This window comes from Scomber japonicus, chromosome 12 (assembly GCF_027409825.1).
Source record: "Scomber japonicus isolate fScoJap1 chromosome 12, fScoJap1.pri, whole genome shotgun sequence".
Lineage (NCBI taxonomy): Eukaryota > Metazoa > Chordata > Actinopteri > Scombriformes > Scombridae > Scomber > Scomber japonicus.
The window spans coordinates 27,814,690-27,841,678 of record NC_070589.1 but is presented as its reverse complement, the minus strand read 5'-3'; the positions used below and the strand labels follow the sequence as shown (position 1 = coordinate 27,841,678).

At 39.2% G+C, this 26,989-nt stretch overlaps 1 protein-coding gene across 1 annotated transcript in view; it reads right to left on the bottom strand.

Annotated features, from left to right (window-relative positions):
- Positions 1-1,230: 1,230 nt before the first annotated feature.
- LOC128369410 (rho GTPase-activating protein 12-like) overlaps positions 1,231-26,989 on the bottom strand; it is a 74,973-nt gene continuing 49,214 nt past the window's right edge. Inside the window, exons 2-18 of the mRNA XM_053330448.1 lie at positions 21,436-21,705; positions 19,150-19,356; positions 18,122-18,202; positions 17,673-17,801; positions 17,409-17,471; positions 16,778-16,852; positions 15,505-15,566; positions 14,066-14,147; positions 11,439-11,540; positions 10,803-10,901; positions 9,078-9,180; positions 8,560-8,679; positions 6,950-7,048; positions 6,228-6,305; positions 5,844-5,978; positions 5,022-5,127; positions 1,231-1,968 (exon numbers count right to left, since the gene is read on the bottom strand). Of these exons, the coding sequence (XP_053186423.1) occupies positions 1,794-1,968; positions 5,022-5,127; positions 5,844-5,978; positions 6,228-6,305; positions 6,950-7,048; positions 8,560-8,679; positions 9,078-9,180; positions 10,803-10,901; positions 11,439-11,540; positions 14,066-14,147; positions 15,505-15,566; positions 16,778-16,852; positions 17,409-17,471; positions 17,673-17,801; positions 18,122-18,202; positions 19,150-19,356; positions 21,436-21,705 (1,986 nt within the window). The 3' untranslated portion in view covers positions 1,231-1,793. The remainder of the gene's footprint in view (positions 1,969-5,021; positions 5,128-5,843; positions 5,979-6,227; positions 6,306-6,949; positions 7,049-8,559; positions 8,680-9,077; positions 9,181-10,802; positions 10,902-11,438; positions 11,541-14,065; positions 14,148-15,504; positions 15,567-16,777; positions 16,853-17,408; positions 17,472-17,672; positions 17,802-18,121; positions 18,203-19,149; positions 19,357-21,435; positions 21,706-26,989) is intronic.

The following is a 26,989-nucleotide window of genomic DNA, read 5'->3' as shown; positions in this document are numbered from 1 at the left end:
TCACTTCATTTGAGATGTTTTGGCTTCTTCTGATTGTCTTACAGTATATTTGCTGCAACATGTATTAAATATGTGTTAAGATATCTGAGATTTATGACTCCACCTTCATGTAGAAGAAGAAGAGCATTTTTCTCCTCTGATATTCAGTTCCTATAATACATCCGTGGTATCAAACCTCTAAATCTCAACAGTTGGTATCTTGATCTTCTCTCTGAGCTACATGAAAACAACAACAACAGGTAGAGTAAAAATAATCACGGGACAAACATAAAGAACATCTCTCTCTCGTTTGAGGTCTTTATTCCAGTTCGATAAAACCAACAGACGTTTCTCTGCAAACTTACATTCACAAATCTTTCACCTTTTTTTCTTTACCCGACTCTCAGGTAAACCTCCACATTTCCCCCACCTCATAACTTTATTCCTCACAGCTGTTGGTTACACAACCATCACAAAAATAGTGATTTATCCCTCCGCTATCTTTTTTTTTTTTTTTTAACACTCCAGGCATACGTACTTATATTTACTTTTTGTACAATATATATTGTCATTGAATCCATTCATCCATCCACCATTTTCCCATTTATTACATGCATACACATAAACACTGTACAAATGTTTCCATGGAGACGCATTTAAAGGCTGTTTTTTTTCTTTTTCTTGTCTAAAATGTTTCCCATGAGTCGAGGAGAAGACACAGCTGAGTACCGTTTTTGTGTTTGTTTTTTTCAAGTTGATGTTTCTGACCGTTGCAAGATCATTTGTTCTAAAAGCCGAATGTTGAAGGTGTCGTGCAGATATATTGTAAATATTGAGAGAGAGAGAGAGAGAGAGAGAGAGAGAGATGATAACCCTGTCATGTGTTCAGAGGACCCTGCTCCAGTATTTCAGGCTTTCAGAAAGAAGAGAAACTGAGATTTAGAGAAAGAGATGGGAAGACGAGGAGAGAAAAAAAAGACATTTAAAATAAAGTGGACATGAAAAAGAGAGCCAAGAAAGAAAAAAAGTTCTTGAACAATAAAGAAACCTCCACGTCATCCCTTCTGCTAACTTATGTCTTCTCTTATTGCCTAAAAAAAACTCAAGCTTGAAGGTTCAGAGGGCAGAGGGCAGAGAGGAGGGAGGGTGTTGTTGGTTTCTTCCCAGTGTGGTTCATACAGGAGTTAATGATGATGATGAGTCTATACAAGAGATGAAGGTTTTTTACAGTACGGTACATTATACAGGATGCAGCCAGCGTCATTAAACCTTCCAAAATACTGACGCCTTCCTCTGTAAGAGCTCTACAGAGGCTCATTATTCTGCAGCTCCTTTTGGTCTCAGTCTGTGCAGCAGTAGCGACTTGTTTGGCCCACGTATCAGTTTTTTGTTTTTTTAGGAAATCCAGTGTCGGGACAGGAAGGACGTCACCTTTTTGCAGTAAAGTGGCACAAATGCAGCTGCAGGAGGAGAAATAATGAGATACTGAAAAGTGCAAAGAGTCTAAAATTTTTGGTCGCTAGTTAGTTTTAGTTAGTTACGCTATGTTTTTTTTTTTTTTTTTTTGTTTCGGTTCATGAGGACTTTTTTTTTTAATGCGTGGCTTTGGTCCGGTAGGTTTTTGCAATATTTGGAGAAAGCCGGTGACCACAAGTTGGTTTGAGATGAAGAAAAAGCTTCCCCCCGATCCAGATCCACGCCGAGCCGAGCCGAGCCGTGCCGGGTTAGGAAGAGCTCTGCGTTGGTAGGAGGATGAGGGGGAAATAATAATAATGAAGAAGAAACGGCTCATCCTTAGGCGTCTCCTCCTCCGTCTACCTCCCGAAAATGTTCTCGTACTCCAGCAGTATAAGCTCCACTATCTGGTTCTGGTAGACCATGTGGACCGCCATGTTCAAGGTCTCTGTCTCAGGCCGCAGCAGCGTGGGGCCGAACACGATGGCAACGCTCTGGGTGGTCATACGGTTCTCCTCCCCGTGGTCGATCACCCTGGAGGGGAGAGGGAGGGAAGATACAACGCTCATTAGTACAAGGTGGTCAATTAACAAGATTTTAATTGAAAAATAGATTTTTATAAGCTTAAAATAAAATAAAATAAGAAATCAGTGCATCCTTCTTACAGAAACACTGTATGTCAACATGGTCAATAAGGCAGTTTTGTAGTCAAGTTTGTAATAAACTTTGATGTACTTTTGAAATTTTTATGAGTTCACACTTTTCAAAAGTCATGTAAGGAAATAGACATACATATACAATAATAATAATATAATAATAATATATATTGTAAGTGAACCATTTCAGTAAATTGTATTGAGATTTTAGCTTGAAGTGTTTTGCACCTTTGAGGCAGTAAATTTTGGGCCCTGGTTAAACATTACTAAACTTTATAGGCAAGGCAAGACAACTTTATTTATTATAGGACATTTCATACAGAGGGGCAACTCAGTGTGCTTTACATAAAAACTAAACATCAGATGATTCAATAGTAAGAATTGGAAGTGTTAAAATCAGGTGGGGAGTTCTGGTCCTCTGAAATGAGGCCAATGCTGAAGTAACTTAGAACTGCATTCTATCAAAAGGCCACCAGGTGGCGACCGTCTCTATACAAGTCAATGGAGAAGTCACCAACTTCTCCATTGACTAGTAAACGTTTTCAAAATGTGTTTATAGTCTCAATCGCTAGTTTAAAGCCTTCTTCAATGCAGTATGATGTTCATTTGGGACATTTTGGCCTCCCTGATTTTATATTTGATGATAAAGCAGGGTATGCATTAGGGCGGGGCTATGTCGTGATGGACAGGTTGATTGACCTATGTCCTCGAGATCCAGCCTTCGCAACCTCCCTGCTCCGCCCATGGCTGCTGCTTCAGCTTGGTTGGCGACACCTGAGCTAACTGGAGAAGCTAATGTTAGCCCAAAAAAGCTACCTGACTACCTGGAAAACCTCTGCTCTACAGCTGCTGTGGAGAGAGTGACGGACACCGGCGGTAAAAAGACTCTGCTTCCACCATTACAGGGATGAAGTGTGTATTTTAGCGAGGCGGCATGAGGAGGAGTAGGTGGATTCATATCTACTCTGACTTCAGTGTGAGTTGGAGCTGCATTCATCAGTGTGAAATTGGCTCTCAACAGGAAGAACATAGGCTTTTGGTCTCTGACATCTTCCCCCGGCTCCGTGTGGAGTTCAGGGGTGAAACGCTTTTCTTTGACGGCCTAGAAGAAGCCCAGGTGTTTTATGACCAACACTTTATGGGCTGAGGTGAAGCTGGCTCTGTGACTGTGTGTGAAACCCCATCTCATGGGTGCAGCTGGTTATAAGTCACACTACATGTAAGTGTTACTGACTTCACTGCAGACAGAGACAATTAAAGGTTAATGTTAGCGAACGTCATATTTTACTGCACACAAGAGAGCTGCCATCGATAATACAAGCTGCATTAAGGTAACGCTCAAACAGTTGACTGTTAAAATAAAAATGGAGGACTCTTGTATTTATGTAGAAACCTGACAAGATGAGCAGGAAGGAGACTAATGAGTTTAACTCCTCAATACAGTGTTTGATGTCTAAATAAGTCGGCCTGTTGTTTCCAGCTTCCAGCCTCAGTTATAAAGTATGTAGAATAAAAAAGGACTGTGTGGTAATTATGACTGGGCAATAAATCTATATTATATTTATATAGTGATGTTCTATAGATATCGTCTTATATTTTGAATTTCGTAATATGTTGATATGTAATAAGTGTCTTTTCCTGCTCTTAAAGGCATTACAGTAAAAATATAATTATCTGAGCTTAACAGACTGTTTTATTATCTACCTTCATCCACGTAGTCATTATATCCACATTACTGATGATTATTTATCATGAAAGCACCGATAGTCATTCATACAATACTGTTGAAATATCAATATCGATGTATTGGGTCAAAAATATTGTGATATTTGATTCTCCCCATATCACCCAGCCCTACTCTGAGCTCTGAACTGATTTACTAACAAAAGCAGGAACAGCTTTAGAGTTACTGTGACACATGAGATGTATGCGTTTGGTATTTATTAGATTTTATGTGCCTGCAGGTATTTATTATTATCTTTCTATCAGTATTTATTGTCAATATATATCTTTTACAGGTATCCATAGTTCACAAGCCATTTAAATTACAACTGTGTTTGTTATGAGCATGAACATAAAAATGTCAGATGTGTTTTTTGTGAAATGTATCCGAGGTCTAAGTGAAGAGAACAAAAGTCTTTTCCCCATTTAAACATTTTAAAGACTTTGGAAATTTGGCTTGAAATAGTAAAAATACATATAAGATATCAAAGTTAAATGTCTCATTGTATATGAAATAAAATAAAATAAAATAAATGTTTGTAACTATTAAAAAAGACCCTGAGAATCGCATCCAACACAGTACATATACTACATTCAATACATGTACCATTATCACTAGAGGAAGAAGGGAAACAGCTAAACATAAGACTCACTGAGAGAGAAGGAGAGAAGGAAGCCATCTCTGAGCTAAAGTAACTAGCAGATCTGAAAAGAGTGTCAACAACTGTGTGACTGAGAGCTGAGCAGAATTAGTGTATGTTTAAATATACAGCAGGTTATTAGTTGCAGTAATAAAGAATAAAGCAAAATTAACTGAGTTGAGATGCAGAAATGCTTCCAATGCAACCAGCAACTAGAAATGAGACAATGTGCCTACTACAGACGAGCTTTTATGTGATGTCATCTGCTTGTTTGTTCATTTTGCTTATTGCTATACTGTCTTTTATTTAATCTTATTTTACTTTGTCTTATTTATTTTATATATTTTTACATTCTCATTATCTCCCACTGTATTCTATTGTCCTCTACTCTCATCCTGTCAATGCCAGTCTTGTTACCTCTCTCTATGTTGTATGTCTTGTTTTTTATTGGAATGCTTTTGCTTGCCTTGTCTGTCAAAGCAGTGCTACTGTATATAAATAAAGTATTATTATATTATTATTAAGTTTAAGTGATTGGTTTATAAGACTCTTGAGTTCTTCTTCTTACCTTCGGAGATGTTTGAAGAGTGCCTGCATGGTGTCGTGGTTTGGCTTGGGCAGCAGTCTGACCAGCTCTATGATGGAATGAACTCGCTGCTTGTAGTCTGGATTCTCTGCAGAAAAGAAAGAGTAGAAGTCACATTTCTGGAAGGTTTCAGAAGCAACGACCACAGTTTTCTGAGGTTTTTTACTGAATGTTTGGGAAAGTTTGCTTTGACGCTAATGTCAGTGAGATTGGCCAGCAGATACTTAATCACTAGTTTTAAGCAGGATCTGGAAACCTCAGAGGTCCATGAGGGGGTTTCATGGGTTCCCCAAGTAATTTAATTGTAATTCCCAACTAGGGAGCAAAAATCAAATTCCTTGTCTTCATCTTAAATTCTTCATCTTTAAATCTTCTGATGTGGAGTTCCTGGTTAAAACCTTTATTGAGCTGAGATCCACAACAGGAAGACAACATCCTCCAATCACACGTTCAATGAAAGAGACTTAACAACTATTCATAATGTCAGTAACTGTGTGAGCAAAACACTTTCTTATCCAGTCTACAGATAATTATGTGACGTATGCAGAGCTACAGAATATAAGTATTTTAATCTTCTTTGATAGTAAGCTGAATATATTTGATTTATGGATGTTTTCTTTGGCTTTGGGAAACTGTGATTGACATGTTTTAGGATTTTCTTATATTTTAAAGACCAAGTGTTAATATATAAAAGAGAAGATCATCACCAGTTAATTACTAATGAAAAGTATTGTATCTAAATGTGTGTGTGTGTGTGTGTGTGTGTGTGTGTGTGTGTGTGTGTGAGTTTGTGTTTTTACGCACTGATGGCGCTGACAAATTCGTGGAACAGAGCGAAGCCGAAGAGCGGCTCCGGCAGCTCTCTGAAGTACATCTTTAAAGCTCCGGTGGTCACATGGATGTCCTCCCACTTCGAGTCTGCCAGGTTCACCCTCTCATCTGGACACACACACACACACACACACACACACACACACACACACACACACACACACACACACACACACACACACACACACACACACACACACAAAAACCACTTCAGTCAGAGTGCGGGTTTACTCTCTCAACAACTTCCAAAAACACAAGAAACTCCCAAACATTAAAGTCAGAATACTTTTAAATAACTTCTCAGATGATTTTTTTTAAGATAACGAGGAGAAGCTGTTCCAGAAGAGAGAAACGTACCGTGATTGACAGCAAAGCGTAGTTTTTGTATGACAGCAAGGTTTCCACTAACTCTGTACAGCCCGTCCACACACAGACCTGCAAAGGATCATGGGAGGAAAACACTGATTAGCTCATATATACATACATATATATTTATTAAAAGTATAAGTAGATATAAAAAATCTACTCTAGTATAAAATATATTTAACGTGTTGGTGGGAGTGTACGATGTAACCTATATTAAGAATATTATTATTACCGTAATATGAATTGATTATTATTGTTATTATTTTAGATGATTCTTTTTATTTATTTAATTTCTTATGTATTGCTCAGTACTTTGTTTACTAATTTGTTGGCTTATTTATCTTTTTACTTATTTATTTATTTTATTAGGACATTTAATTCATTTACCTTTTCTGTATTATTAATATTTTCATTATTATTTTCATTACTGCCATAGGTTTAAATTGTTGGATGTTGTTGTATGAATACAAAAACCAATAAAGATATGTTTTAAAAAAAAAGTATAAGTAGAGTTGAATCCAAAAAAACAAAACAAACTACAGTAAAGGTAAACAACTATTCAGCTACTGACTTACTTATCTGACACCATCAGCGTTATCACTGGCAGTAAATCATGCCCTTGCTTTAACCCTAACCCTGCACACAGGTCAAAACTAAGTAGGAAATGTTTTGTTTTTTTTAATCTTAACTCAGATCCAGTAAAGCGAACTTACTGTTGTTCTCCACGTGGTCGATGCACATCTTGACGAAACTGGGCACCGTGCTGTTCTCCCTGTGACACAGACTGGAGAGACTGCAGCCAAACACCTGATCTGAAGACATGCAGAGACAAATACAACACAGTCACAAAGTCCAAAGTCCTAAATTTATCCTGAATAAGTACTTTAAATAAGAGATAGAAGAAAGGAAGATTTTCTTTAGGAAGGGTTCTTTAAAATGTACTTTAGGCTACATTACGCCTGCTTGCTGAGAGAGTAATATACAAGTTTAAAGCAAATGGATTTATATCAATAACCTGTAAAATCTATTTAATCTGAAAGTCAAAGTTGGTTTCTGTGGTTAAAAATAGCAGAAAAACATCAGTTTATACCACAAATGTATCTGATCCAAAGAGAAGGCAGTTTTATTTATATAGCGCATTTCACACACAATGGCAACTCAATGTGCTTTACATAAAACAGGAAAACATGTAATTTGAGAAACATTAAAACATACAATTAACCCCCCCCCCCCCCCACACACACACACACAAATAATGAAAACAAAGTACAGAAAAATAGAAAGAGAGAAATAAAATGCTGGAATAGAGCTTTAAATATAAGATTGCAGCATAAAATAATGATTTGCTTTAACCCTCCTGTTATCCTCGAGTCAAGGAAGGAAGGGAGGGAGGAAGGAGGGAGGAGGAAGGAAGGTAGGAAAGGAGGGAGGGAGGAAGGAAGGAAAAGAGGAAGGAAGAAGGGAGGGAGGAAGGAAGGAAAGGAGGAAGGAAGAAGGGAGGGAGGAAGGAAGAAAAGGAGCGAGGGAGGAAGGAGGGAAGGGATGAAGGTAGAAGGGAAGGACGGAGAAAAGACGGAGTGGGAGGAAGGAAAGGAAGGAAAGGAAAGAAGGACAGAGGAAAGAAAGAAGGACAGACTGAAGGAAGGAAGGGAGGAAAGAAGGAACAGTCAAAACAGATGGGGTCAATTTGACCCGGGAGGACGACACAAAGGTTAAACTCATTAAAAGGACATAGAGTGCAAATGAAAGATTCAAATGTAAAGTGCTTTAAAAGAGCTCATTCATAAACTCAGGAGAAGAGAAATGTTTTTAACCTGGATTTAAAAATGATTTCAGTTCTGCTGGTAGTTTGTTCCAGTTGTGTAAAAGCTGCTTCATCATGTTTAGTTTGAACTCTGGGCTCAACTATCTGACCTGAGTCAGTAGATCTCAGAGCTCTGGGCTCAACTATCTGACCTGAGTCTGTAGATCTCAGAGCTCTGGGCTCAACTATCTGACCTGAGTCAGTAGATCTCAGAGCTCTACTGGGTTTATATTCGACTAACATGTCATTCATGTATTCTGGTCCTAAACCATTCAGTGATTTGTAGACCAGTAGCAGAACTTTAAAATCCTTCTATAGCTGACTGGGAGCCAGTGGAAAGACTTTAGAAAAGCTATACCTTAAATATTTACTCCTATATATATATTTCTGTAAGGTAATGTATTAATAAATTCCCTGTTATTGCTAAATTATTTGATTAAAAACCAAAAAAAAGTCTTCTTGACTTCAGAAATCTTCCCAGACACACATCACATCATACTGTATATTCCTCTCTGGTACCTTTGATGTATCCTTTGTCTCTGACGGCCTGCAGTGTGGGACGGCGGGTGAGGAACTTCTTCAGCTTGTGTCTCGTCTTCTTGTTGTCCGAGGTGTCCATGCTGGCCGAGTTCTTCATGGCTGCCGGGTAAAAACGGGACATGACAGCATTGTCCACGGCTTGTTTCAGCATATGTAACACCATGACTGACGCTCGATGTGATGTGGGAAGGAAACTGATAAGTGGCTGTTTTATAGTGCTGGTATGACGTGTGTGTGTGTGTGTGTGTGTGTGTGTGTGTGTGTGTACTGTACTACCTTCATTTTCAGTTTTGTATCTTTATGTTTACTATTCATGACAAAGTATTTGACTCAATTAAGTGATTTAAACCCTTAAATCTTCCACTTTTGATGATCTATGACCAATTTCACTTGGATTTTTATGAAGTACTTTACTTTTTTAACACCTCAAAATATGCTCAGTGTTTATTTTATATGTTTAATTATCTGTTTAAACACCATTAAACATCATAACGGACCTCTGCCTTTCTTGGAGTCTCTGAGTTCTTTCTCCTTGTCGTTTTTCTCTGTACCTGGTGAATCGGGCATGTCCTCTTCTATTGCCTCATCAGACTCCCATGCCTGAAACACACACACACACACCCACACACACACACACCCACACACACACACACACACACACACACACACACACACACAAATAAGATACAATTGGTTGTAAAATATCTACACCTGCACCTTTGGACTCTAAGCGCTTAAATATAATAAAGTAAATCTATTCATAACAAGTGTAGAAGAGCACCTTTGGACTCTCAGTGCAGAAACATAACAAAAAAAATGAATCTATTAATAACAAGTGAAGATAAAGACAGGAAGCTAAAGTGATGATAGTATTGATAGTATAACTTTATCAGGTTTAGTCGGGCTGGCTCAATAACTGATGTGTGGGAGCTAAATGATGTTTTATAGGTTTGAGTTCAGAATTGATTTCATTGAATAAGTTAAATATGAATATGTAAAAGATCAGCTTATGTCATTTGATATAAGTGTAAGTGTTTATGTAAGAATGATGTTTCGTAAAGGCGACAATATTTTAAGTCATTTTACGTCACTGTCGCTTTAAGAAAGTACACAGAGGTGTTTTGTGCTCACTATGCAGTTCTCTTACTGTAGTACCTTTTTGCTGATTAGGAGAGCTTAACTTTGAACACTCCTGTAAGACGATACTGCAAACTGTGGAATGAATATACTTTGTTTTATCTTCTTTTTTTTTTTTACATCGGAGTCCTATGGAAGTTTTTTTATTGCTCGAGTCAACACAACACAATCAAATTCCCACATGATGATTCATAATTAAAATTCCCTTCTTTTGTTCCTGTTACCCTGATGATGTCATATTTGTAGTCTTTTTTATGATCTTGGTGTTGTTGAGGATGACAATTATTTTTTTGGCATGGTGACATGAGGAGATTCAGTAGAAGAATCCCTAACCCGAACCCTAACCGTAATCCTGTTTTGTTTTGGTGGACCCCAACCGGTGGACGCAGATGGCCGCTCACTTAGAGCCCGGCTCTGCCTCAAATTCTCACCACTGTCGCCAAATGCTTGCTCATGTGGGAATGTTGGGTCTCTTTAAATTAAATCAAAGAGTTAGAGCTAGACCTGCTCTATGTGTAAAATGCCTTGAGATGAATTTTGTTGTGATTTGGTGCTATATAAATAAATATTATTATTGATGGGAAATACAGTTAGGATAGAAACAACTGTGTCCACTGTAACAGGACATTTCTCTTATGTTACTGTTGAGGTTTAGTGTTTTATAAGCCCTGTATTTATGATATTTATCATCACAGTTTGCTCGCAGTGGTGAATATGAGCAGCGGGTGCTCAGTTGGAGATGCTGCTGAGTTCAAGGACATGCGTCACTTTTTACAACCTGGGATGTTGATGTTGAACCTGTCTTTCAACTTTGCTTCTTTCTATTCTTTGTGTCTTATGTGTTGGTTGTTCTTTTTTTTTTACTCTGCTTAATTATTGAGAAATAGTTTACGGTGATAATAAGTAATTATATATATATAATAAGTATTTATTCATTATTATTCATGTAACATAATTTGTTAATATTAATAATAAATACACCTGCAGTATAGAAGATAACAAATAATCCACTCCCTTCTCAAATATCCCCCCCCCCCCCTCCTCCCCCCTCTTGTGACTGAGTCATGTTTTGAGTTGGTGCTCACATGGGTGCTGATGGTGTCCAGCAGCGCTCGGTACCAGTCGTTAACGACGACATCGTTTTCTGACTGGATCAGCAGCTCCGTACCCTGTCGAGTCTTCACCTGCGACAAAGATTAAGAGACATAAAATAATCAATATCAAACATCAAAAAAAAAAAAAAAAAAAGAAAAAAAAGACCTAATGTGTGAATATTGTGTGTGTGTGTTAAAAAAGTATGGTTTAAACGTGCTCTATGTGTAAAGTGCTGTGAGATTACTTTTGTTGTGGTTTGGTGATTTATTGATTTTGTGGTCTAAGCCATCGTGTGTGTGTGTGTGTGTGTGTGTGTGTGTGTGTGTGTGTGTGTGTGTGTGTGTGTGTGTGAGAACTGAATAGTGATTGTGAGCACTGATTTAGTATTAATTTTTAAACCACATTTATTGCTTGTTTCCTCGAGTGTCATTCTTATCAAAAAGTGTGAGTCATATATTTTGTTTGACATATTTTGTGGTTGAAGTTAGAAACATTTTTTACTTTTTGGGGGTTTGAAATGTAAACCCTTGTAAAGGGGTAAACATGAGGACCTGAAGGATGTTCTTGTTTGTATTTGAGACATTTCAGTGCTTTTTTAAAATAAGGGTAAATAATCTCTCCTTCACCTCTATAACATGCTTCTTGCTGGATTTGTCCTTTGATGCCCACTCCACCGAGCCGCCCCTCAGATCCACGGTGAACTCTGGTTTGGACTGACCGACTCCAAACTAGACACAGAGAGAGAGAGAGAGAGAGTGAGAGTGAGAGTGAGAGTGAGAGTGAGAGTGAGAGTGAGAGAGAGAGAGAGAGAGATAGCGAGAGAGAGAGAGAGAGAGAGAGAGAGAGAGAGAGAGAGAGAGAGAGAGAGAGAGAGAGAGAGAGATAATCAAAGGAAGGCAGATTAACTCAGAGCAGTTATTCAAATCATTTACAGACTCGACTGTTTAAGTTTTATCAGACACATTATTCTACTTGCACATGTAAGCTCACACATTCGTACATTTTATTTAAACTTACAACTTAATTTCAAATGAATTCCAAAAAGATAATGTAAAAGAAACATTGTCAGCTGCAGAATGAAGCCTGTTAATTGTGAATTCCTATAAAAAGGTCAATCCAATGAGTGAACTGACATCTTTTATCCGTCTATTCCTAATTAGTTCTGGATTTGACCTCTAAAGATGAGACAATCAATCTTTACATCACCATTGCTTCATTTTATCAAATGTCACGTGCAGAGCTAAACCAACGATGAACTCATGTTACTTATAAATACTGTGAGAGCATCCAACGCCTGATATATCTTATTCCTACTTGTACTGTTTTCATTTTTAAAGTCAAAGCATCATTGTGGTGCACTCAGAGCAAAATGAAAAGGTTATATAAAGAAAAAAGTGTGCTCTAAACCGAGAACGAGACAAGACAAGATTTTAACTCTGTTTAACAATGCCATGATTCATCGGGCTCAAATTGTGGAAGAGTGGTTCAGGGAGCATGAGACATGGATTGTCCACCACAGAGTCCAGACCTTAACCCCATTGAGAATCTTTGGGATGTGCTGGAGGAGGCTTTGCACAGTGGTTCGACTCTCCCATCATCAATACAAGATCTTGGTGAAAAATGAATGCAACACTGGACGGAAATAAATCTTGTGACATTACAGAAGCTTATTGAAACAATGCCACAGTGAATGTGTGCGGTAATCAAAGCTAAAGGCGGTCCAACGACATAATAGAGTGTGTGACGGTTTTTTTGGTGGCGACTTTTTTTTGGCCAGGCAGTGTATATCAGGCTTTTGGATACACGTACAATATTAGTAAGTTGATCAGTTCATTGCTGGTTTGTCTTGCACATCTGCTGATAATAAGAAAAATACAGAAAATTGCAACCATATCTTTTAACACTGGACACAACATTAAGAGAACATTAAAGCTCCCTACTTCAGTCTAAACACATGCAACTGTGAACAATTATAAACTTGAATCTTGCACTCCTGCTTGTGTCATGCTCGGCCAATCAGAAAGCATTGACACATGAAAGATCTGATGTCTTTCATGATATCAGACATAAAAAGCCTCAACTTTTTTGACTGCTCCATTTCCAACACAAAACTAATCAGCTAATAAAGTTTAATGATTAATGAACTCTTGTCTCTCTGTCTCTTTTAGTAAAACATCAGCTCAATGCCAGTAAAAGCAAAATAAATACGTCTGTTTGGAGATTTTGCAAAATTTTGCCAATAATTTTAGCCTAATCATTGTCTCATGCCAGTGACTGATAACACACAGAGGGGGGTTGGGGTCAGAGCATGACAGACAGGAAGGAGGTGGCATGCAGAGGAGAGGAGAGGAGAGGACAGGAGAGGAGAGGAGAGGAGAGGAGAGGAGAGGAGAGGAGAGCAGAGGAGAGGAGAGGAGAGGAGAGGAGGGGAGAGGAGAGGAGAGGAGAGGAGAGAGGAGAAGAGGAGAAGAGAGAGGAGAGGAGAGGAGAGGAGTGGAGAGGAGAGGAGAGGAGAGGAGAGGAGAGGAGAGGAGAGGAGAGGACAGGAGAGGAGGAGAGCAGAGAGGAGAGCAGAGAGGAGAGGAGAGGAGGAGAGAAGAGGAGAGGAGAGCAGAGCAGAGCAGAGCAGAGGAGAAGAGTGGAGAGGAGAGTAGAGTAGAGCAGAGAGGAGGAGAGGAGGAGAGGAGAGGGGGAGCACACATAAGGAAGGAGAGGAGAGGAGAGAGGAGGAGAGGAGGAGAGGAGGAGAGGAGAAGAGGAGAGGAGAGGGGGAGCACACATAAGGAAGGAGAGGAAGCACATACAGAGGAGGTTCGGCTGGACCCAGAGCAGCCATAGGAGACAGCGGGAAGTTTCTTAGCTGATGGCCTCCAGTTACTCAACAGTGACAGGAGCAATTCAGAGAAGGAGCCACTGTGGTAGTATGGCTGCTTGGAGGGAGGGATGGGGGAGAAGGGGGGAGGAGAGGGGGGGGGGGGTATGTGGGTGAAGCCCGAGGGTGAAGAGATGGAGGCAGTAAGAGAAACACAGAGAGACAAGGAAAAGGAAACATGGAGAGGAGGAGATCAAATTCAACCCTGACTCCGTTAAACTTTTAGTCTCTGGCAACACATTAAAACAGGTTCACATGTCTTGAAGGAAGGATTTTTTAAATAATAATAAGCTCTATTTCTATTGCTTTTAGTAAGGCAGGATCTTATTGTGTTGAGGAGGTTGGACCCTCATTTAGAAATCAAAGGTCTCCGTCACTCACCCAGCTGGTCCCGCCTCCTTGGCCTTTAGCAAACAGCAACACGGATCCTTGCAGAACCGCCCAAGAAGAAGTCCAGTTCTTCCTGTAAAACATATTCCACAAACACTGTTAGTTCATCTGTACGAACTCCAGACAGATGTTTGTCACTCACTGCCAAAAAGACCTCTCCCCTCCCTATCTCAAAAAGGCCAACAGCATCCTCAAAGAGTCATCACACCCAGGTCACACTCATTACAGGACAGTTAAAACATGGACAAGCAGTTCAAAAACAGTTTTTCTTCTAAAGCAATAACTGCTCTAAATGCTCCAAAAACCTTGAAATCCTGTAATAACTGCAACAACAAGTTTTCAGTATAATTTTAAGGGGAATCGTGCAATATTGATGTTTTATTGACTAGACTGTGTATTATGTATTTTAGTTAGTTTTAGTACCAATTACTCATTTATTTTATTCTTTTATAAGCACCTTTCTTTTTTACTTAAAGTACCATAAGGATTGCTTTCAGTTTCATTGTACATGTACAATAACAATAAAGACTATTCTTCTTCTTCTTCAAACTCTAATTTATTTTTGGGTTATGACCACATTCATTCTGAGGCACCAGATTTAAAAAAAACATGAGTCAACAATTTCAGGTTCACGCTTCGTTTTAAGAAAACTTATTTTTTTAACCCAATAACAAAAAAAGGTTATATTCCCTACAGAAAGTATAATTATGGTCCGAGCACTAACATTGCAAAGGCCCTATTGAATCAGTAGGAATTCTTCTTCTTCGGCTTTTGACACCATGTAGAGTGTTGATTTTATGTGTATACATGTATATTTTTATCTTGTGCAGGCAGTGCATTTTATTTATTTTATTTCATTTCATTCTTATTTTATTGCTTTTATCTTTCTATTGTGTACTTCATCTTTTTATAGTGCTTCTACTGTGTTATCTATTTATTCTGTTTTATCTTTTTGTGCAGTTCTTTGGAACCCTTGTGTTTGTTAAAATCATGCTATATAAATAAAGTGGATTGGATTCTTCTCTGAAAACAAATGCATTTTTAACAGTCTAAAGGTGCTCAAAAAATCACGAGAATCTCAGACACTCAGGCCAAAGTTAAGAGGTTGTGTGATGAAGTACAACAAGCTCGTAAAAAACTGTAAATGGAGCCATCTGTATGCAGGATGAAAACTCATTGTTGGTTTAGCTCTGTTCATGAGATTTGTTTATGATGAGAAAATGAGAATGAGAAAAGTGCATCTTTATACTTTGATGTTTTAGAGATGATGCTCTATTTGATTATAACTGCTGAGAAAAAGGGGAAACATACACAGAACCAAACTAATACATTTACCTTGTGAGGAAAAACTAACTCTTACATAACACATACTGTAACAGCTGATGTGGACGTCGGTGTAGTTTCACCTGAATAGTCTAGTGTGTACTCACCGAACTTTCTTGCCGTTCTCTGTTATCTTTGTCACATTTAGAACGCCGCACTTTTCAGACGGCTGCAGAGAAAAAAACAAGCATTACTAGGAAAGCACGTTACAGTTATCCATACTTCAATATATAACCCAAAAAACCCCACAGCAGGATCACAGGAGAAGAAGCTGCTATCAAAAAAGAAATATCGGGAAACATTTTTATTATGCATGTATCCTACGACAGAAAGCAGCTTCATTTTAAAAACACCACCACCAGATGATTCCCCCGCCACCGAAAAAACAATCACCACTTTCAGCACGGAGGGTAAAAGAAAATTCATTATTCCTATTATTACCATTCAGGAAAGCAACTACACACAAAATATGTGCATTTACAGACTGAAATAAGATAGAAAATGTATAATAAGTATACCAAGAGATTCTGGTTTAAGATACTTTAAGCCAGAGGTGTCAAACTCATTTTCATTCAAGGGCCACATACAGAACAATTAGATCTCATTTGGGCTGTGTCATTAAAAAGATGGAAGGAAGGAAGGAAGGAAGGAAGGAAGGACAGGTGGTAGAAAGGAACGAAGTAAGGAAAAAAGGAAGGTACGAAGGACAGACAGATGGAGGGATGGAAAGAAGGAAGGACGGAAGGAAGAAAGGGAGGAAGGACAGACAGACGGAAGGAAGGAAGGAAAGAAGGAAGGACAAGTGGAAGGAAGGACCGAAGTAAGGAAAAAAGGAAGGTAGGAAGGACAGGTGGAAGGAAGGAAAAGAACACAGGAAGGAAAGTGGGCCGGATTGCATCCCTCAGCGGGCCGGTTCTGGCCCACGGGCCGCATGTTTGACACCCCTGCTTTAAGCTATTGATCTTTGATTTTTTTTTTTTTTTTTTCAGATTGTGACACAGAGGGAGATTTTTAGGGCAACATAGAGGATCAGTGCACCCAGAAGAAAAAACCCAAAAATGAATATAAATGTTCCCTGGCAAGAAAAGACTGTAAGCACTCCACACTTAATATTAACAGGGTTTCTACACAGGCTCAACTTTCTTTTTTTTCCCAGTTAAGTTAAATACATTGATTTCTGTAACAAATAATAATAAAAAATAATAATAATTGAATGTTTAATGTGCAAAAAATATAGCTTTTTTTATGACTTTTTAGATCAAACCTGTGTAAGAACCCTGAAATATGCTTCAACATGCACCACTCCCTATAATTAAAGCCATGTGGGTAATGGGTAATGGGTAATGGGTGGTGGGTAGTGGGTGGTAGACTAGTACTAACAGATGTGGGGGGCTTTGGAGATGAAGGGCTGGAGTCAGAGTCGGGAGAAGGGGACTTGGGCCCCGATGGAGCGTCCTGCATGGTGAGGGAGACAGGGACACACACTGTCACATCAACCGAAACAACAGGAGGTTAATGAGAAGATTACTCCAGGTTAAGAAGACGAGTGCAGTGCATGATGGGAAATTAGCAGTGAGGTGAGATCATGACTCTGCAAAGAGTGTCGAGTACCTCTGTGATGTCCAGGAGGCACAAATGGATTATTTCATTAGATGTGGAGGCAGGTGTTTCTCAGGAGGGGCAACATCATCTTTAAATAATCAGTATTTTTTTATTTTTTTAAAAGTAAATTAATTACTTTTATTATCATGGCAATCTCTTTAATATATAAGCTCTTAAAGTTCATGATTAAATGTTTAGTTTCTTGGTGGATTGATTCAAATGATCATGTTAATCAATTCAGGGAATCAGGTGAGGAGACGGGTGTATTTGGCGTATTTGGAGATTTAATTATTATTCCTGTTGTGTGATTCATTCATTCATTCATTCATTCATGCATGCTGATTGTCTGCATGGATTCAAAGTAGAGGGCTCTGATTGTTCGGTGGGAGGTGACAGACAGGCTACTGACTTGGTGTTTGTACGGGTGGAGACGGGCAGAGCCTGAGCGGAAACGCCTGGTTTTGAGCAGCCGCTGTAAAAGCAACCAAGTCTACAACTGAAAACTCTCAACTCACGTCACTCACAGTGGAAACATCAAATATCATCAAAAGTAAAAGATGTGTGAAAGAAATGTGGATTCAGAAGATTTTCTATCATCATTTTCACTGGGGATTTTTTATATTGTTGGTTAGTGGTGATATGAAGTGTTTAAGTGTGAGCTCAGGTATCAGACCTTGTCACTAGGGTCTTGGACGTAAGCGCTGTGTCTCCACTTGGTCAGGACGATGGGCTCCACGTTCTTCCTGTCCAGACTCCGACTCTTGGGAGCGTCTCCGGATGGCTGAGGAGGGGAGTGGTTGTACTGGAGGGAGAGAAAACGGCAAATGACTCTCAGTTTATACCTGATCCAGCCTCAATATGACATATCATGACTGAACTACTTTATAGAGCTGCAACGATAAGGCAATAACTATTTTGATTAGAGCTTGATAATTTGGTCAACTGACATTATTATTATTATTTTAAAAGATATATAGGCTGCATTTTATGTATACACTTGAGCCCATAAAGTTAAATATCAATCTCCACATTCAAACATGCAATCAGTGCAGCTTCATCATTTATCAAGTGCTTTGAATTTAGCAGAAAACACATTCAAATAAACTGAGAAGGATTTCTTACCTTTGGCAACTCCCATTCTGACCTGGAGCCGTCTGCGCTGTAGTAATACGGTCGGCCCTGGTCGTCTACGTGTTTTAACCACTGGAGGGGCGCACACACACACACACACACACACAGACACAGACACACACACACACACACACACACAGACACAGACAGAGACAGACAGACAGACAGACAGACAGACAGACAGACAGACAGACACACACACACACACACACACAGAAACACACACACACACACACAGAAACACACACACACACACACACACATAGACAGACAGACAGAGACAGACAGACACACAGACACACACAGACACACACAGACACACACACACAGATACACACACAGACACACAGACACACAGACACACACACACACACACACACACACACACACACACACACACAGACAGACAGACAGACAGACAGACACACAGACACACACACACACAGAGACAGACATACACACAGACACACACACAGACAGACGGACACAGACACAGACACACACACACACACACACACACACACACATTAGAAACATAAGACTCGTTGGTGTGATTTCTGACCCTGAAAGAGTATCTGACTTTAAAGTTTAATATGCCAGTGTCTGTTAGAGTGACTTCAATCTTTCCTTCTTTCCTTCATTTTTTTTTAAACATGTAATATTTCAGATAAACACATGATTCATTTCTGGACACTGAGGAAATAGCTGTGTGTGTGTGTGTGTGTGTGTGTGTGTGTGTGTGTGTGTGTGTGTATGTGTGTGTGTGATGATGTAATGGTCAGGGAAAACTGCTCTGTCTGTACACTCATAATTTCTCTAATAAGAGGAAATTATTGTCCCTCTGTGGTGGCACAACGCCGCCTAATGAATGTGGAGGAGGAAACATTTAAGTATTGGGGAAAAAAAGAATCACCACAAATGAACCAGCTCCCCTCGTGCAGCCCCAGAAACCCCACGACAGTACACAAAGCCCCCCCCCCCACCCTCAGATCATGCCCCCCTCCTCCCTGCAGCCGTACCTTCTCATTAGTATAGTCGCTGACGTACAGCGTGTGGCCGTGCTCGTCCATCTCCTCTGACCAGCCACGAGGCGGCGAGCCATACTGACTGTCTGATTGGCTAGAGTAGGTACTGAAGCAGGTGTCCTCCGACGAGAGAGGCTGGAGACGGCCGATGGAGAGCGAGAGGAAGGGGAGGAAAGACGGCGATAGCGAGAGAGGAGTGGTCTAACCATCGGTGGAAAGAGAGGGAAGAGGGAAGAGGGAAGAGAAAGAGAGAGCAGTAATGAACCCACAACCAGTAAATCACCAGAAACACTAAATTTAAACACAAAAGCAGAAAACAGAGAACCAAAAGACCCATCAGAGGAAAAAAATGAAAATCCTCATGCTTGATTCAGACAGTAAATGTAAAAAAAAGATGCTGCTGCAGTGTGGAAGAGAATAAATGAAGTGGCAGTGACTACTTTCTGCCTGTAGGTGGCAGTGTTGGTGCAGCTGATTCAGGCAGATCTGACAGGTTGCAAAGTGAGTGTGTCTGTGTGAGAGTTTATTATTAAAACATCTAAACCAGAGCTGGCCAACTCATTTAGGTTCAAGGGTCACATACATACAACCCAGTTTGATGTCAAGTGGGCCAGACCAGTAAAACCATTAAATAAAAACCTACAATTAATATCTAATATAACAGTGTTGGGGAGTAACTAGTTACATGTAACAGTGCTACGTAGTTTAATTACATAATAAATGTAACTGTAATCTGTTACAGTTACTGACAAAAAATGTTTAATTAAATTAAAGTTACTGATGAAAATGCTGATGATTATAAAAGGAGGTTAAATCTGAAGTCTGACCTTTAATATTTTAATCAGGAAGGTTTTTTCCTCATTTTGTAATACATATATTTCTTTTTTTACTTCATTGAAATCAATATATCTTTTAATATTTTGTAAATAAATCATGACGTGACCTTATTTGGAGAACACATGGGCTTAAATTGTGTCACAGTACCAATTAAGCCCTCTTTATTCATCAGATGTTTATTTTACATTCTAACATTTACATGAACTAATTAATACACTTAAATAAATTAGAGATAAATATTGCTTTATAAGAAATGATCTCCCTTATAAATCAGATGTCAGATGTACATTTACAAATTTAGCTTCAATTATTCTGGTGTTAAAAATCCTGAATTAATAAAAGTTTGGTTTTAGTTTTACAGTGAAAGGTTATAAAGGGTGAAAAGTTCATTAGTTGTTGTCTCTTAAGATCTGCTAAGGGTGAAAAGTTTATGTTTCAGATGTTCAGAGAGGACTGATGAACCTGCTTTCTTTCTATTTATTGTGTTTTTTGATCTCTTATAACAATAACAACCAACTCTGATGAACCGCTGTCTCTCTCCTCCTTCGAAGATATAAAAGTTTGCCAGTTTGAACCCAGTTTGAGTTTCATCTTTTCTCTATTTCCATCTTTCATTTTCTATCCAACGGTTCTTAAAATTGGTCTTCTTGCTGTATTCCTCTCATGTTTTTATTATCGGTCTCTCCATCTTTGGTTATTGCAGCCTGTGCCTCTAGTATATGTTTCATATTGTCCATATTGATATTTAATAAACTCAGCAATAAGTCTGCAGGAAGTGAACTTTTCCTTTTGTATATTTTGACTTAAAACTTATGAATTGATAAAGATAAAAAAAGTTTGGTTTTAGTTTTAGAGTAAAAGGTTCCATCCTTCCTTCTTTCCTTTCCTCCTTTCCTTACTCATTGCATTTCCTTTCCTTCCTTCCCTCCCTCTCTCCCTCCCTTCCTTCTTTCTTCCTCCTTTCCTTCTTTCCTCTGTCCTTCCTTGCTCCCTCCCTCCTACTTTTCTCCCTTCCTTCTTTCCCTCCCTTCCTTCCTTCCTCCCTTCCTTCTTTCCTCTGTCCTTCTTTCCTCTGTCCTTCTTTCCTTCCTTCCTCCCTTCCTCTTTTCCTTTCTCCCTCCTACCTTCTTTCCTCCCTCCCTCCTACCTTTCTCCCTTCCTTCTTTCCTTTCCTCCCTTCCTTACTCCTTTCCTTTCCTTCCTTCCTCCCTTTCTCTCTCTCCCTCCTATCTTCCTTCCTTCCTTCCTTCTTTCCTCCATCCTTCCTTCTTCCTCCCTTCCTTCCTTGACTCGAGGACAGCAGGAGGGTTAATAAAGTGTTTTTTATTATCTCGTAGCCATTATGGAAAGTGATTCATGTCATATATTTATTTATTTACTCATCTAAGACAGACAGACAATAATATGTGTGTCTGGTTGAACCCTCTGTGTGTGTGTCCCTACCTCCGAGCTCTCTCCTGCACTGTGGCTGTCTCCTCTTGAGTTCCCGGTGCTGGCGTCCCGGGCTCGAGGCGGCTTCCAGGTCCGTTCCTGGGTGGAGCGGTTGTAGTAGTAGTGCCTGCCGTTCTGGTCCTTGTAGGTCTCCCAGTCGCCCAGCACGTGGACCGGGGAGCTGGAGGGCGGGGGGGGCTGGTTGGACTGGGTGATCTTTAACTCCTGGAGGTTGGTGTAGACGGGCGACTCGGGGCGGCCGTGGCCTAACGAGGACACCGTCTGATGGGAGAGAGAGAGAGGTGGATGTGTGAGTCATCTGTGAGTTAAGTCTGTTATATAATCTGTGTAAATCAACAGCTGCACGTGGAAGCTGGTCGACACTTTCAAAACAAACAAACAAACATCCCCACATTGTTAAAGCCATGTTTCTCTTACTGAGCTCTACAGGGTGGCAATAAACTAATGTTTTACAGCAGAAATTTGTTAATAAAATTCACTGCTATTCTTATTTATTCTCACTCGTCATTCACAGTCAAGGTTTCTGATCATCCTGCGGACGGTCAACTTGACATAATTGACTTTCAATGTGATTCATATCTGAAGGACACATTTTCTTCGGTGGGCTTGGACACATTTTGTCAGTATGTCGTACCAGAGTGACAAACCTGGCTGAAGAAATGTCTTTTTATTTATTTTTAATCCTCAGGCTGTTTTGTAAATAGATGATTTAGTAAAGTTATAATAAATATTACATATATCAATGTCAGTGATGTGATGTAATCCAGTGTCAATTGGAGTAACCAGTTTTTTTCCAAATCCAAATCCAAAATCGGATTATATATAAAGGAAAATAAATGGGAACTAAAATGTGGAATAAACTTTTAGCAATGCAACACTATGTTTTTTACATTTTTTTAAACAAATTTTACATAATTTGTCACAACTTATTTAGAAAGAATGGTTGTTTTAAGGATACATCCTGCTCAAAATTTACAAAATGCTTTAAAATTTAAAAATCTATTTTCATTTGATGTTTTTAAATGAAGTAATTATTTGTAAAAATACACTGTAGGTAGATAACATATTTAATATTAATCATTTGTGTTAGTGGTTACACCATTTGACATTTTTAGGAGCATTCAGCCTTACTTTTGGTGCAAATTTCATTTCAAATGACATAAAACCAACAAAAATACAACCTTTATTTGTCACGGACCCCTACTGTATGTATTATATATTACTCTCGGGTCATTATGTAATGGTTTTACTGGTCCCGCCCACTTGAGATCAAACTGGACTGTAAGTGGCCCGTGAACTAAAATGAGTTTGAGAGCCCTGTTTTAAAGTGTGTGTGCTTTAATCTACTCATTGAGCTGCTTTAGCACACAGGGGAAATGACTGCAAGAGAAACAACATCTGCAGTTGAAGCTGACGCGGCCGATTGTTGGTCATAAAGAAGACGATACGTCAAATGACCTCAAGAGGAGGACAGGGGGAAGGAAGTCGCTGTTGTTATATAACTGAGAGTGGCATAGAGCCGCGTCAGGTAGAAATGAGGAAGTAAAACTGACTATCAAGATGCATCCTGAACATCGAGTGGACAGTTTGTCCGAGCTCATCCTAACAGCTGTGATCACTGCACAAATATTTCCCACAGCCAAAAAAAACCAAAACACATATTCCGGAAAATGTAGAAAATAAAGTTCCTCTTTTAATTCCTACATCAAATTACGCAAGTGCTTGTTTTTACAACTTCTTTTCACATTTTGGGTTCTACATTTGTAGATGCAAAGTTAGTCATGATGAAAAAAACAGATCATACATGAAGACAAACATGTAAATGAGTCACAGCGCTGCACTGAGACAGCTTTCACCCTGAAGGCAGTGACCACCATCATTTGTTTATGAACAGTGATAAGATCGTCTCTCTCTGACCACAGATGTGTTTTTAATAGTTTTTGGACAACAACAAAGGTTTACGGCACAGACAAACATGATATATCAGGCTTTGGATACACACATACAAAATACTATAATAAGTAGATTCATTAAAATCATTGATTGATCTTTAAGAAGTAAGAAAATAGTAAAAGATGATCATTAAGATTTCACCCAAACCCTTCAGATCTTCAAATTTCTCTCTTTTTGTTAGACCAACTATCAAAAAATCCAAAAATATTCAGTTTAATAAAACATAAGATGAGAAAAGATAACACATTTGAAAAGTTGGTACCAAATAAGTATAAATATTTGGCTTTTTTTGCTTAGAAAAAATTAATTTCTGATGAACTGACTAATTAATTGACTTTAATCTAAACGACAGGTGATGATAACATTATTAATAATAAAATATTTTCAAAATAAATGCCCTCAGTATGAATTGACAGCAAACTACTTTATCAATATCCTTTTCTTTTTTTTTAAACTCAGATTTCAGATTCTCGACTATTTAGATCAGATTTTAAGTTTCTATTTTTATTTTAACTCATAAAAAAAGGAAAGCAGGTGAATAAAAACCTGCAGAAATAGATGGAAACCATAAAGTTGATGCCTTTATGCAGTTGCTGGTGAGATTGGGACGTCTCCTTCAGCAATTTCGCAGGTGACCGACTACAATTTGCAGGTGTCGATATTTCCTTTAAAATACTGCGAGTTAATAAAGGTCTACCACGAGGATGAACTACAGCACTATTGGCAAGCTGACTAATTTATAAACCCTTCCTGTATTCAGTTTAACTACAACATCATCTCCACAGCTCCTCTCTGATGACAGGGCATCCTTCTTCAAAAACTCCCCCGACGCACCACTGATCCAGTCGATCGGCTGCTCGTCATGATTATTTCATGCTGACATTACAAAAGAAGAAGCTGCCTGGCTGAGAAGCGACAGGGCAAAGAAAGAGAGAGGGAGAGAGAGAGAGGGAGTCATAAATAATGCCGATGCCCCGTGGCTCCTAACACCGGCTCTGTGATGTTTTTATTGCGCCGGGATCAATAGGGGATGAAATATGCAGGAGTCGAGCAAACAGCTGGAGGTTACTCTGGAGAATCGAATATTCAGTGGACTAGAAGTGCGGCGTTCAATATGGTATCGCAGCACGACAGAGGCGAGGTGCAGAGTGCAGGTATGACACATGAAACACACATTTACCAAATTAAGAGGATCTTCTTCTTCTGTTTTAACTCTAACCCCCTAACCCTAACCCCCGAACCCTTAAGAGTACCTTATTTTCTGTTTAACCCTAACCCAAACCCCCAAACCCTAACCCCCTAACCCTTCTTCTTCTATTTAAACCCTAACCCCTAAACCTAACCCAACCCTAACCCTTAAGAATACCTTCTTCTTGTGTTTTAACCCTAACCTCCTAAACCTAACCCTAACCCTTCTTCTTCTGTTTTAACCCTAACCCCTGAACCCTAACCCTAACCCTAACCCATTTTTTATTTGAGAAATCAGCTTTTGAGAGACAGTTACTACTTTGGAAAGCTGAGACGATAATGCAAAGAAGACCTCCAAAGTAAAAGCCTGCAGCTCTATTGTGCAGCTTTAAAAAAGTCATTAAAAACACATATTCCATTTTACCTTCAGTGACGAGCAACTAGTAAACACATCGTCGTCTTCGTGTAACGATAACGCTCGAAGGAAACTTCTCAAACGAGGCATGGCCATCATCCTTCCCGCCACAAGTAATGTTTTAATATGAGCTGCGTGTCTTGTTTCTACTCTCACTGCACGCTCCGTTCAGCTCTGAGGTCTTCCTGGAGAAAACACTGAGCTAACATGTGATTTATTACTGGATGTATGTGTCAAAAGGGGGAAGTCCTGGTAGTCAATCAACTGCCGAGATGCCAGTTGGATAATATCCTACTTCAGTTTCGGCCACAAAAACCACATCTTCCTCCCAGAGGCTTGTTTGTGAAATTGAATTCTCTCTTGGAGAGTGGAAAGTGGAAGGAAATTTTGAGGTAACTGACACGCTATACAAAAAAAAAAGTTTTAAAGAGGAGGATTTTTCTGTGCATTGTTTTAATTTCCTGTCACAGCAGCATGTGGATTTAATACTTTCTAAGTTTGTTACGCACCTGATTGTACGTGTACGGGTGTGTGTGTGTGTGTGTGTGTGTGTGTGTGTGTGTGTGTGTGTGTGTGTGTGTGTGTGTGTGTGTGTGTATGTGTCAAACTTCCCCTTTCCAAGCAAACCGGTGAAACAATATTATCAGTAATAAGCAGGTGGATAAAACTACCTGCTCATGTCTGCTCTCGATCACCTGATTAACCAATGTCAATAAAAGGGTAGGAGAAGATGTAGATTTCAAAATAAAAACCAGTTTAAGAAGGTTACTTTTAAAGCATAGATGCAATTTAATATCCTCACATGGCGACTGAACAGCAATTTCAAAGAAGCAACTTTATTATCAGACTGATTTTAGACCTCTTATGTGAATGCTTTTAAGCTGAAAGGGCTTCCAATGACTCTCGCACTCTCTATGTAACTAAAAGTCTGCACCCACCGGGTCGGCTCATTAAAAATGCACAGAGTGTCTTAACTCCATTATAGCAGCGTGTGTACTCCTGAGCAGCTGGTGCCGGACATCTGCTGCGGACAGACTGACCAGCTAATCAATACTGAGCTCTAAAAAAGCTGAACCGCAGCGGGAAAATTACGAGGTTGACCTCTTACAACCCGACAAAAGCTGCTCTCTTTGAAAACATACTGCGCTTTAAGTAAAAGGTTGTCAGGTGGACAAGTGCTGCTGTGTACTACGGAGTCTCAGAAGCGGGGAGGAGGAATTATTTATAATATCTCAAGGTTTCAGAAGCTTGAAGTCTTATTTATTTTCTCTGTGACTGACAGTTGAAGCATTTCACTGATGGTTTGATCAGGTATGAAATTCTTCTCACTGGAATCAAGCGTATAAAAAATAAACTGGTGCTTTGATAAAAACTGAAACATACAAGCTTGTGTACATGAATGATGGATGATGAGAGATGTCAGCTATAACTCCTGAGGAGCCATGTGAAAAGAAACATCCAAACACAACACTCAAAATCTACTGACCTGTTAGCCTCAGGTCAATTTTGACTCAGGAGGACAACCAAAATACCAAATATCCACTCATTTGGGTAATAAATAGCATTTGGGAGCTTTTGTGCAATGCTGATCTGCATGATTGCCTGGGAAAGTTTTGGTAGCATAGCCTGTTCAGCATTTCTGTTGTCCTCAGGTCAATTTTAACAGAGGAGGAGCAACAGGCGTTAACTCAAAAATTAGGTTTAGTTTCATTTAAATGAGGCAAAAATATGGTAATAAGTTGGAATGAAGTTGGCTGAAAAAGGTCTAACACAGAATTGAGTGCTAATTTATACTTTTCTGCTTTCTAAACAGTCAAACCAGACCGGGTCAATTTTGAACCAAGAGGATAAAAGTTGCATGGTCCATGGTTTAAAACTTCATAAAAAAACATTCAGCAGTTTTAATCACTTTAACACTCTTTATGGTCAATTTAGGAAGAATTAGGAAGCCAGTTAGGCAACAAATACGATTTAATATTGCACCATCTG